The sequence below is a fragment of the Enhydra lutris genome, unplaced genomic scaffold, assembly GCF_002288905.1.
Source record: "Enhydra lutris kenyoni isolate GAN:26980312 unplaced genomic scaffold, ASM228890v2 scaffoldscaffold38, whole genome shotgun sequence".
NCBI lineage: Eukaryota > Metazoa > Chordata > Mammalia > Carnivora > Mustelidae > Enhydra > Enhydra lutris.
Genome location: NW_019154122.1, coordinates 5,054,167 through 5,067,169, shown reverse-complemented (window position 1 = coordinate 5,067,169; position 13,003 = coordinate 5,054,167). Strand labels below are relative to the sequence as shown.

The window sequence follows — 13,003 nt, the reverse complement described above, 5'->3', positions numbered from 1 at the left end:
GCCAAACTGGCCAAGCAATCATTTGTCAGCCTGTAGTCTAGATGAATCCAAGGGGCCAAACTCTAAAAAGAAATGATAATCACTAGGCCCTCTGTACATTAGTACTAACAATGTGGTAAGATCAGAGTACAAATCCACAGGACTGAGTTCTCTGTAGCAGGTGAGGAGAGGGGCCGGTGTTAACTGTGGGCCAGAAGCCCTGCCTCCCTCACAGACCTCTGTGAAGTCCATGGCCGAGCAGATCTCTTGGGGCAGGGGGGTGGGGGGGGCGGGGAGGGAGGTTCAGGCAAAGCAGGGGTTACTAGGACAGCATGGACTCCAGGAATGGACCCTGGCTGGTTTGAAAGTGGCAGCCAGGACCTCGGTCTGCATGTCTTCCGAGCTAAGGCAGAATTTGCCAGGTCAGTATACTCAGGCATCAAAATGCGAAGACGCTCCAGCGTCTTCTAGCAAGGCCTGGAAAGCTCGGGGCGTCTCTGTGGAAGCACTTCTGCTGAGCTCCTCCAGCTACGGACTCAAGTCTAACAGAGCTAGAAGTGATGATGAAATGGAAATTGGCAGTGTGTTGTTTTACTTGCTGATCTGCCTTCTGACTAGCATTTCTTACAGGAATTGTGAAGAATTAAATGCACATTTACAACCGAACAACACATATTTGCTTTGAATTGAATATGTGGCTTTAAGAGTGATTCTTACACCCTAATAAAAGACAAGAAAATTCTATGAGTAGAGATCAACAATGGGGAAGGGATTCCACATACAATTTTACACGTGCTTTTTAGAGATCCAACTACCGCCTAAAGCAAGGTGAACATACACGTCAACTCGATAATCCTGTTAGAAAGTCAAACACCTTGGTGTATTTAATTAACCATGTCCTCTCCCTTGAAGTTCTAGGATTTCATGCTTAAGGGAAATGCAGTCCTTGGTCAGCACCACAACTGAACAGCATCCCCACCACAGCAAAGCCACGGGCCAGACAGAGTTGGAGGGCAATGTTTATCTTAGAAATGAGAGTGACCACATATGAAAAATACCACTTAGCACACATAAAAATCAGTCCCCACCCCCCACCCCTTGGTACTCGATGCTGCATTTCCCCCTGAGGTAAGGCTGTGCCACTGTCACACGGCTTTAAAAAAAAAAAAAAAAACCCACCATACAGGAAGACCCAATTCTACATAACTCCCATCCGCGTGTCTTAAGGAGTCCCAGGGCTCCGCCCCTCAGTCAGACTTCTCCTTCTCCTTCATGTGCAAGAAGACCGTGCTGAAGATGAACAGGCCCAGCATCATGGAGAAGGCGCTGGCGTAGTAGGGATAGGCCGAGGGGATGAAGCGCTCATACTGCGTGTGCTGGAGGGGCCTCACGGACACCTACGACAGGGCAGAGGTGACAGGTCCCGGCCGCCCAGCGGCACAGGCGGGGTGACTATAGCCAAAAAGGGGACCGTGACTGCCGCTCACCTGAGTGGAAGAGTGCAAGTGCGTGTAGCCTAGCCGGTTGTAATCCACTTTAAACTGGAACACTCCATACACGTCTGGCAACTTGAACTGGACGCTGTATTTGCCACCTGGGGAAGATCCGAGACTGTAACCAGGAGCGGCTTCCTGCCTCACGAGAGCAAGCCACCGTGGGGCTGTCGGCCCGCAGCTTTCCCATGCACCACTCCTACTTACCTTTCTTCTTCAAGAACGTCCTCACGAAAGGATCAATGCGGACAAACTCCAGCTGAATGTCATCACCATCAAAGGGGACCCATCTGCCATCTGAGAGCTGCTCGATCACGATGCTGTACTCCTGAGACCACAGGCTGGTTAGCCAGGGGGCCGCCACCCTCGGAGCTGCTCTGAACTGCTCATCTGCCTGACTAGACTCCGGGGGAGCCCCACCCCCCACCCGGGACAGGAACTCCAAGCCACAGCTTGGCACAGGCCCATCCAAGTCTGCACCCAGACCACTCGCTCACAAGTGGGCCGGGCACTCTTGGGCCTTCCTGCTGCCACCTTTCCTACCCCTTTACATCCTCCAGACCCGACTAGCGAATCCCGCTCCCAGCAGCGAGCACCAGGGGAAGCCATCCCTCTCCTGCCCTTCCAAGGCGAACCCACGCCCCTTCAAACCCACACCCCTTCAGACATCAGCTTATGTGCCAGGCGCTCTGCACCTACACGGACATTCTTAGGAGTAGAGATGAATTTCTTCTTCCTTATTTAGGCCACTAAGGCCATCAGAGAAATGTTCAATAAAGACTTTCAAGCCACAGCAACTTGGCCAAAACCGCAAGGGGACCCTCCTGCTCCAAGGTGCGCTTACCACAAGGTCAGTGACAGTGTAGGCATTGGGTGGGGCTGTCTCACCCACCCGATGGTGGGACACAGGCCCCACGCGGAGGACCCCTTCCTCCTTGAACACCCAGCGGGACAGGGCCACAGCTAACTCATAGTTGCCCGTCTGGGAGTACCTGCAGAAGGGGAAATCGAAGCTACAGCACCAGAACCGGCTTCTTCCCAGGGGTGCCTGATAAGTGAGACAGATCCCTATTCATCGAGATAAACCCTGGGGGCCATGCATATCTAGGTATCCTGCCTGAAGGGCACATGGCAAAGCTGTCAGGTGGTGGTGCTCTGGGGGTCACCTGTACAATTAATACACATCGAAACATCGCCAGATAAGCCATTACTACTTGAAAAGTTTGTGGAGTGCCAACACCAATAATGGCAACAAAAGTCTTCCAAATTATTTTAAAGTATCTGAAGATAGCTAGCCTCTGACACCCCTGTCGCTAAAAGGCTCTTCTTCCCCAGCACCCCGGACCACACCCCCCAGAGCCCCCAGCACCGACCTCTGAGAGCCAGGCGCGGCCTTCTGCACTGCTGAGTTGAAGAAGGCGTCACTGAAGAAGTCCAGGGAGCCGCTGAAGATGACCCGCGCGTTGTTCCTGGCCTGGAGCCCGGCAATGAGCAGGGTGTTCTTCCCCACTGCATGGGGGTACTGGGAACAACAGGGGGCTGTCATCCAAGAGAGCTCGGGCAAAGGACAAGTGACTAGACCACAAGCACCTGGGCCCTACCTGATGGTGGTACCTGAGGTCCCACTGCCTCTGTTCCCCCAGCCCCCTGCGTCCACCAACTTCTCACTGCCCAGCCCCTGCAGTGAGCTCTCCTGTTTTGTTTTGTTTTTTGAGAAAGAGAGAGAAAGGGGGCACAGGGACAGGTTCCACATGCAGCATGGAGCCCAACAAGGGCTCAATCTCACGATCCTGGGATCAAGACCTGAGCTGCACAAGAGCTGGCGCCCTGCTTCTCATTTTCAAATAAAGTGCTCTACCACCAGGTCCAGGATCTAGAGGCCTCAAGGCGGCAAAGGCCCCTCACCTGGGTGATAGGTTTATCCGGGAAGAAGGAGTAAGAGGTGGAGGAGCCTGTCAGGATGTCCAATACCAAGGGATTGTCAGGATCAGCCACCATCCTGGGGAAGGAAAAGAGAACACCCGACACTGAGCCCAAGGACCTGGGGTCCCTAAGGGCTGTTTCTTCACAGGGATGAGTCCTGCTTTCTCAACAGATGAACCCCTGCTACAACAGCAGCCCTCCTCCCACCGCAACAATTAAGTCTGACTCTGCGTTTCCGAAATTAATTTTGTGCACGTCCTCCAGTGAAAGGAATGCCCCCAAATCAAGTTTGGGTTAGTTTCCCAACAAAAGAAAGTGGTCCTGTCCTTTCCAGGGTTCTAGCACCCTATGCCTTCTCACTCACCCGACCCCTCGAAAGAGGATGGGGTTCAGAGATGATCTCCCGACAATGGTTGGGGCCTTCAACAGGTTCTCGGGGTCAGCCACAATGAGCGTATGCTGCAGTGGCAGAGGGAAAGACGAGGGTCAGGAAGAGGGACCCCCACACCAAGGACTCCCTCCCGACCTCCTCTCGGTTTCCCGGCTGAACTCTGCTCTAAGGGCCTGATTACCTGGCCAAGGTCTGAGATGTCGTAGTTGTGATGGTCAATGACAGCCGTTTTCTCCTCGTCGAATTCAATCCCACACTCACTGCCCAGCTCTCGAAGAGGATCACCTGCACAGACCCAAGAAATGCCTGGCTCAGCCCTTAGAGATGCACCCTGGGCCAAGCAGTGTCACTTGCCCTGACATCCTGGTGACTCACTCTGTCCCAGTTACCCCAGAGCCCTGCAGCTTCCCCTGGCTGAGGTCAGCCCCAGCTGGACCGCAGGACACAGCATGGCACTCTCACTGCGGGGGTCAGAACCTGAAGGGGTAACACAACCAACCACCTGGCTGCCTCCACCCCCAACACACAGAAACCCCTGTTGGGGCAAAGCAGGTACCTCAGACAGACGTGACCTGGATGAGGCTGGCCTCACAGGACTTCTCTCCTCCTTGTCACCCCCAACGAGAAGCCCACCCAGTACGATTGTAAACATCTGGCAATGCTGGGGCACCTGGGTGGCTCAGTCGGTTCAGCATCTGCCTTTGACTCAGGTCATGGTCTCGAGCCCCAAGTCAGGCTTCCTGCTCAGCAGGGAGTCTGCTTCTCCCTCTCTGTCCCCCTACTCCTATGCTCTTTCTCTCAAATAAAATCTTTAAAAAAAAAAAACAAAAAAAAACATCTGTCAATGCTGAGAAAAATGAAACAAGGCCGGCCAGGTGACTGCAGAAGCCGAGTAGCACGCATGCAGGCCTCAGGGTGCTGCTCTCTCCCCACTGCCACGTATCTCTGAAATTTTCCAAAGCAGGAAACAAAAAAATAATCTACCAAAATGCTCTGAGGTCTGCCCAAGGAGCCCCGACTTGTCGTCTTTTTGTAAGGGAAGTCCCACCAACATGAACAAAAACAAAACAAAGGGAAAAAACAGGGTCCCCAGCCCTTAAGAGGCCCAACATCTCTGGTCACAGGAGCACAGAAGGGACTGAATGGCTCTGCAGTTCCCATACTCACTGCTCAGCCCGCCTAGTGAGCACCAATCTGGCAGCTTCCATTTGTAAAACTCGCCAAGCTTCCCAGAGAAATGATGGAAAGCACTAGACGTTCCCAACTCAGACTTACCAATGTCTGAGCTAGCAGCCACCAGGACACTGCCTCCACCGTCGATAAATGTGCTGATAGTCTCCACATTGATGTTGCCTCCGAAATCTGAAAGAAGCACCAGACAGACTGACTGAGCCAGAGTGCTCCTCGGACACGTGGGCGGGGAGACTGGACCGCCGACCAGCCACGATCCATCCCAGCCTCTGCGGCCCACAACGAGACGGTCATTTACCATATATGCCTGTTTCCCCAAACTGAAGATCTTAAAGGAATGACTTAAATTCATAAGCTTTTAACTTTGAGAAGTATAAATGACAGAGTCAAACACCTACCAATTATAGTTGTCAGTTATGCACATTTCAAATCACATATAAAATGTATGTTCAGAAAAGTTGCATTTTCCCACTCACATGTCATGATACAACTTCATTCAAACTCACCACCTGCGCTTTTCACATCAGTATCTCTGTCATCACTGGAGTGACTTCTGGCTGATGGTTCTCTAGAACCCACCAATTTCACTTCCATCTAAATTGTCTTAGAATGAGCACTTCTAAATGAGGATGATGCGGTCACTTGACACTAGTACTCATTTGCCAACATGCGTAACTTTCCCCCCTATTAATCCTATGATTTAGAGCCACAAGAGCCATAACAGAACCACTCTGCAGACTGCTTTTATTAAAGTGATCCCCAAAAAAACACATTAACTTCCAACCTTTGTATTTATGAGACAGTATCTTTCTTTGGTCAGTCAATCCTGGTCTGGGGACTGCCACGAGCACCCAGAACCAGATCAAGAGTCTTCCCCAAAGTACAACCTGATGTTCAACATAAAGTAATGGAGGGAATGCTTAGGAATTCACTTGGTCATTACAAGAACATTATTTCTTTTCTGCAGAAAGAAAAGGACAGTGGGAAGGAGCGGGAGCTACATATACAGGATGTCAGGGAAGACCCAGGGCAAGTAGCATCTGAGGTGTGAGAGTGGCCCAGGCAGCATGGGGGGCATCGAGAATGACAGGTGTGGGGTCCCCGAGGCAGGTGAGCCTGTCCCAGCAAGGAGCCCAGTGTGGCTCAGCTGGAGTGTGAAGGGGCGAGCAGAAGCAGGTAAGGCCGCGCTGAAGTGGGGAGGGCAGCTCACAAGGCTCTATAGGCCCCTGTGAGGTTGGCCATGAGGAGGAGCCATTGGCGGCTTTCGAACAGGACACCAACATGACCTGCTTCATATTTCTAAAGGACGACTCTGGCAGCCGGGTGGAGAATCGGGTACGGGACTAGAATGGACGCAGAGCAGTGGGTTAGGAGGCCACTGTGATAATCCAGGCAGTGAAGAGAGAAGGGTAAGGGAGGGAAGGAAGAGAGGAGGAGGAGGAAGACAGGAGGGAAACAGGAGGGGGGGCCTCACTCCTATTGTGAAGGTAAAGTCAGCAGGGCCTGTTACGGACCAGATACGGGGTATGAGGGGGAGGGCTAAGGACAACCCCAAGATTTCCAGCTCAAGCAAGTGCCGTGTACTGAGACTGGATAGAGAAGTCTGTCCATTACACATCCATTATGAGTCTGTAATATGACTATGTACAGATACAACTATGAGAATGGCCTTCTGAGGGGTCATTTTCAGGAAAAAAAAAAAACAAAGAAAAAAGCAGTTTACCTTACCTTCAGGCACTGACAGAACATTTTGTACCTACAGCTTCACCTCTTCTACTACATTCAGAAAGCCCTCTATCCCCCCTCCTACAGACAGGCCAGGCAGGGTCGGACAATTCAAAAGCAGTTCCAAGCACAGTAGATAGTGTGGTTCCTGGCCAGGGGCAATTCCGCCCTATGAGCAATGTCCGGAGGTGGCTACTGCCATCTAGTGCGACACAGGCTCAGAATGCTGCTACACATCTCACAGTGCCCAAGACCGCCCCCTAAAACAGAGTTATCCAGTCCCAAATGTCCAGAAGTGCCACCGTTGAGAAATCTTTGTACAGTGGCAAGAATCCAGGCTGTGAGATGGAGCTACCTGGGCTTGAATCTAGGACACCTCTCCACCTTTCTGTAGTCTTTTCCGGGTACGAAGGATGTGCTAAAGGACCATTCTTCTATGCCAGCATTGCATGTGACTTGGGAGCTTACTAATCCCAAAGTCAGGGAGGAACCCACGGGGATGGAGAAGGAAGCCAGGCCAGGGTTCTCACACCTGAGGGGGCTAACTAGTCACAGCACCACAGAGCCAAGGCCAAGTTCTTACCCTAAACCACCCCCAGCACATACAAGTCTTCTCCCCAGGAGCGCCCATGCAGCTTTCCTGCAGCAGGCGGGACTTACTGCGCTAGGCGCAGAAGAACTACAACAGTGATGTGGGCCGAGCTTTAAACACTGAATCTCAGAGAGCCCTTCTTCCCTTTAAAATGATTTTTCAAGCTTGCCCCATCAAAGAGAATGTCTTAGTTTGATACTGATCTTAACATTTCTCTAACGTTTGCTAGTCTCCTTTATGTGGAAGCCCCAGACTCAGTGCCTTCAGCAGGCAACAGAACCCGGCTAGAACTTAACAGCGTTTACTCTATTTATAGTTACGTTTTAGTGAAAAAAAGTGATGATACCAGCTTTCCATTTTTCGTGGAGATACTGGGTTCATTACTGGTTTCCTTTTAAAATGCTGTTAGAGTTTTGTTGTTTCTTTTTTCCCTTTTTTTTAAAGGGGTTAATTTAAAGAAACATTAAGTATTAATGGGTGATGTGGAATACAGTAAAAATCAGGAAGGAGGTACAGAAATGACTAAGATTTGAGAAACACTGTTTAGCTTCTCTGACATTCCCAAAGCAAGAGCCTAGCTTGGCCTTCCCCCAACCCTTCTCACCTACAGCTCGCTTCCTTCTCGGTGACATTCCCATCCACCTGAGGACAACTTGTAAGCTGTCACAGGAATGTTGACGTATCAATTGGATAAGCCAGGGAAGACGTTCATTCTGTTCAACAACCAGCTCTCTGCTAGGCCCTGGACATACCCATCCAGTCTCCAGTAGGGGGCTGGGCTAAATTACGGCTAATGTTCTAGCCATTAGAAACCGAATCCATCTCAATTCTTACCATCAATTATCACAATGCCTCTGCAGGCAAACTATTTAATAGCATAACATTTTCTCTCCCCACAGAGGCCAACCCAAGCAGGGGCACTCTCTGTCTTTCCTACCAGACCCTTTATAGAGAAAACCCCCTTCTCAGGGTAGCAGGGCCTGCACTTCCACTGTCTGTGCAACACTTGAACACACATCTCTCAGCTGTGTCTTTTAGAAAGGAGACGTTCCCTCCCAGGCCCAGGTCAGAAGTGAACATTTTCTTCTTCCCCGGTAGCAGCAGTGTCCAGGGCTGGTGACCCATGCCATGACCCAGAAAATGCGCAAGATCCAAAAGAAAGAGATCAATCAGCCGTGGGCCTTGAACCCCAGTTCTGGGAGCGACGTGCAGCACTTACCTTCTACCGAGGGGGAGAAGATGATGAGATTGTCGTAGAGGAACTCCCCGTACTTAATGAGGGACAGGCTCGGGTCATCTGCGGTCTTGAATGTGAGTTCAAAGGCCCTGTCTGGACGAGAACAGGGAGCTGAGGCAGACGGGACGCCAGGGGAAAGCGCCGCTGCAGAGACCACGGCCGCCCGCCGCGAGCGAGAGGCCAGAGTGGACAGCCTCTTCGTGGAAAATCGGAAGGAGCGAGGGAGGGTGGTCGCTGCCCTGGGGGTCGGGAGCTTTTCCAACCCGACTTTCCCCCACCGCCCCCTCGGGCCCCGGTCTCACCCTTCAGGCTTCGGAAGAAAAGCGAGTGCGTCTCCCGCAGGTTGAGGTTGTCCAGCAGCACTAAGGTGCGAGGACCGCTGGCGCAGGCCGGGCCAAGCAAGGGCAGCAGCAGCCACAGGAGAGACCAAGCGCGGGCCCCGGCGCCGGGCTCCATCTTCTTCCTTCTGCCAAGATCCCAAGCACCTGGGCACAGGAAGTGCCCCGTCTAGGCTGCCCAATCGCAGCTCGTGGTCTTGGAGTAATACCCGGAAGTGATCTGGGTACGCCGCGGCCCGCCAGCCGCGGCCGCCGCCGGGACGGAGATGATGGGAGAGCATCACCGGAAGTGCCCCGGTTGGGGGCGGAGTCTCTAAACTCTATTGGCGGACGGGGTGAGAGGTCCCGCCTCCTCAAAGGAAAAGGTTCAATCCTAGAAAGACAGCTCCGCAGCCGCAGCCAGTCAAAAAGGCCGAGCGCCCGTAGGCTCCGCCCAGGCCGGACTCCCGCCCAGACCCCAGATCCCGCTTCTTCATCAGACCGGCCAGTCCTTCTTGGGACCTTGGGCGGTGGTGGCCGCCAGGGAGCACCTCCTCCGTTAGGGTTAGGCTGGAAATAGAAACGACGGCGAGGCCCAGCTCTCCCACTCACCTGCGGCCTTTGGAAAAAGCCTGGGCTCGTGGGAGCTCGAGGACAGGTTTGAAGCACCCAGTGCAGAGTGAGGCTGAGCATCAGCCCCACCACGGGTCTGAGGAAAAGCTGCCGCAATCAGTTCCAAGATTTCAGTGACTCTCTGGTCCCAACCACAATCCTGGGGCAAATGGTGAAGGTAATTGCGGAGAGAGAAGGTAGCTGTTCTGACCTTTCACATTTGTCCTCGAAGCGCAAAAGTCAAAATCTCCCTCCATCCGTCTCCTTAACTTTTTCTACCTCCTCTCCGTCTCCACTGGCTCCGCTGTGAGTTCAGCCTCACCCCTCCCCTGGGCCCCAGTCCAGCAGTCCCGCCCTTCTGCGTATGATCCCACATCGGTCCCCCTGGAACTCAGACCCAGTGATGCCATTTGGTGGCTTAGGAGTCTGCCACAGCTCAGGGACACCCAAGACTCCTCACTCAGGTCTCTATCGAAGCTGATCTTGGCAGCCACATCCTCCTCTCAGCCCTGCTCAGGGCTTCCCTGCTGCAGGGCTCCAACCTTGAACACACTCCACCTCCTGCCTTTGCTCATGCCCTCCTCATTCCCATCTTAAGCCCCCCAGGATCTTCTCCATCCTTTATGATAGCCCTACCCTTCACAAGGGCACTCTGTTCCCCATAAACACCCGATCTTTATCCTTCTCAACACGGGTCCTGCAGCCTGCCTGCAGTTAGACTGATCCCCAGGGCGTGAGCTTGGCCCAGGCATGTGGCTTGTGGGATCCACCACAGTAATTAATGCAAAATGCAGAGGAGAACAAACAAGGGGGACTAATACGGGGCACCTGCTACGTGCTGGGAACATCACTTAACTCTCATTGAACCAATACCCCTAGGAGGCAGCTGTTCCCCTCTCACAGATGGAGCCCAGGGTGAAATGAGAGTCTCCTCTTCAACCAAAGGCCAGGCCTTTTCCCTCAGATGGTGGGGCCCTCCTGCAGGGCAGGCCTGGGATACGAAGGGCAAGGGGAGGGCTGTGCCCTCAATAGCGGGGATGACCTGGGCTCATTCCTGGCCACTTCAGGGCACCCAGTTCCAGCACAGCCCCTGAGGCCACACCCCTGGCCTTTTTCTGGGTTTCAGCAAGACACAATCTTTATTGTCCAAAACAAGGGATCTGCTTTCCTAACTCAGATCTTTGGAGAATTGAATGAGGTGCTCGCCCCAGAAAAATGCACTTGTACTCACAAGTGTGGGGAGTTACGGAAACCCCACAGCCCGTTTTTAAAGGCATCAGGTAGTTAAGAAACACCGCTCCAAAAGGCGCTTCCCTGTGAAGGCCAGGCAGCCGTGGCAGGAGGGGCCCCAATGACACTGTCAGAGGACTGGGGAAGGGAGCTCATCGGTAAAAGGCAGTTTATTGGGGCAGCCTCATGTGGGGAAGCCTCCTCTAGGCCACACACCAGCTGGGTGTGAGCTCCAAGACCCCTGTGCCCACGCCATCCAGCTTCCTGGCCTGATAGACAAGAGGCATGATGGTCTAGCACCGAGATGCTGTCCTTGATCAACACGGAGTTGCTGCCCACTCTTTTGGGGCTGCTGGTGAACGCCGTGAGGTTTCTGAGCCCATCGAGGCACAGAGTAACGGAACGGGGGTGGGGGGCACGCGCGGCAGGCTGTGGCAGGTGAGCAGATAGAACACTGGTGTGGCATGGAGAGCCGGAGTGCACCTCCACAAGGATGGGTAACAGGGAAGGGAAAGCCTCTTCCCAGGGCAAGGACCCCTCTCGAGCATCCGGACACCATGGGGGCCATGGGGAGGAGGCCTGGCGGGGGTCGGGGGGCGGCCTGGCAGTCTCACGGAAGCCCCAAGGCAGGGCAGCAGCAGGCGGCCGTGTTCACAGAGGCTCACTGCCAAAGCTGCTTTTGCTTTTCTTACGCTTGGCCTTGGAAAAGGGAATGTCAAGGGACTCGAGGCGGAAGGGCCGGGGCTGGGGCATTTCGGGGGCCTGGGTAGGCGACATGGCAGAGGTGTTGCTGAGTGGGGAGCCGAGGCCAGGGGGTGAGCTGTGATGCCCTGTGGAGAAGGGGGCAGAGAAGGCAGTGAGCCAAGGGACACGGGGATGGGGAGCCCACCTCACCCCGCCCAGCTGAAGGTCTGGTCCCACCAGAGGGTCTGGGCCAGGAGCTCGGAGTTCTAGAGACTCAGACTCAGGCAGCCCAGGATCTTGAGCCAGACAGGCCTGCACTCGGGGCCCAGCTGCATGCAACTGTGACCTCGGGGCTCAGGGCCTCAGTTTCCTCATCTGCAACATGGGCACAGTGCCGGGTCCTCAACTGATGTTCATTTGTGTCCTGTGCTGTTTTTCCTTCCTGATTCTCAGCTCTACTGAACTCTGCCTCCTCAACAGTCTCAACGTAGAACTGAGATTTGCTTTTTGTGGCTATTATAAGCTCTGTGGCCTTTGATTTTGCTTTTAGAAATGGAAGAACGTGGGGCACCTGGGTGGCTCAATTAAGCATCCAGCTCTTAACTTGGTTTTGGCTCAGGTCATGATCTCAGGGTTGTGAGATCGAGCCAGCGTCAGGCTCCTCAGTGGAGAGTCTGCCTAAGACTCTCCCTCCCCCTCTCCCTCTGCCCCTCCCCTGTGCTCTCATGCTCTCTCTCTCAAATAAATACATAAATAAAATCTTGAAAACAGAAATGGAAAAACAAAGTGACTTTCAATTCTTGCTTTTAAAAGTGTTTCACTTCTGTGGCCCCGTCTGCCCCCTTTGGCTCCGTGGGAGAAAGCCACACTACTGACATTTGTGGAAGCCGGTGAGCACGTGCCAGCACCCCAGCTGTGTGTCACAGGCCTCCTGTGCTCAGGGGAGGCAGAGGAACCAAACACGGCGGCTCTGTGCCAGGAGAGGAAGGGGGACAGGGAGAGGGAGTCTGGGCACGGGACACACACACCGTGTGCCAGGCTCTGGGCTGGGCCGCTCCCCCACCTCTTCTCACCTAACCCTGGGAGGCAGGCATGCCCCCTCAGTGTACAGCTGAGGAAACTGAGGCTCAGGGATGGGAAGGGGTTTTTACCCTGGACCTGACTCCAACCCACCCATCACGTCTATCCCAGCTGGCAGAAGGCTGGGCAGGGCTCTCCCTGGGAGCGGCAGCAGGACAGGAGGTGGGCGGGGCTCTCACCGAGGCTCTTCCTGGGATCCGTGCTGAGGATCTGGCTGGCTCGCTTGGACCGGAAGTAGTTACTGGCAATGTTCTCGCTGTCGCTCCGACTGAGCATCAGCCTGTAGCGGTCTTCTTCCTGCTGAGATTCCACGTTCTTGTGGGTCAACGCCCTTTGTTTCTACAGTCCTCCCCTCTGCAAGCCTGCTGGGGTGGGAGCCTCCCAGCCCACTCTCTGGACCCCACTAGAGACCCCAGACTCCTGCGGTGGGATCCGGGCAGCTCGGGAGAGTCACAGCTCCTGCCAAGCCGATGCCACCTGCCTTCCTTGGGATAGGAAGTGTCTTGTTCTCCAGTACCACGTAGTCCAAACCCATCACGACATATTCAC

General features: G+C 53.9%; 2 protein-coding genes across 3 annotated transcripts in view; both read right to left on the bottom strand.

The window, feature by feature from the left end:
- Positions 1–832: 832 nt before the first annotated feature.
- Positions 833–9,080, bottom strand: LOC111154573 (dolichyl-diphosphooligosaccharide--protein glycosyltransferase non-catalytic subunit). The gene is made up of 11 exons (XM_022514222.1): positions 8,834–9,080; positions 8,514–8,624; positions 5,062–5,148; positions 3,968–4,071; positions 3,760–3,854; positions 3,378–3,471; positions 2,846–2,994; positions 2,317–2,464; positions 1,680–1,800; positions 1,467–1,573; positions 833–1,376 (listed from the first exon to the last, which is right to left on the bottom strand). Exons 1-11 carry the CDS (start codon positions 8,985–8,987, stop codon positions 1,227–1,229), a joined length of 1,320 nt encoding a protein of 439 aa, XP_022369930.1. The 5' UTR covers positions 8,988–9,080; the 3' UTR covers positions 833–1,226.
- Positions 9,081–11,341: 2,261 nt separating this feature from the next.
- Positions 11,342–13,003, bottom strand: part of LOC111154788 (kinesin family member 17) — a 39,675-nt gene continuing 38,013 nt past the window's right edge. For both annotated transcript variants that reach the window (XM_022514700.1, XM_022514699.1), the window contains exons 14-15: positions 12,634–12,751; positions 11,342–11,520 (exon numbers count right to left, since the gene is read on the bottom strand). In XM_022514700.1, the coding sequence (XP_022370408.1) occupies positions 11,342–11,520; positions 12,634–12,751 (297 nt within the window). The remainder of the gene's footprint in view (positions 11,521–12,633; positions 12,752–13,003) is intronic.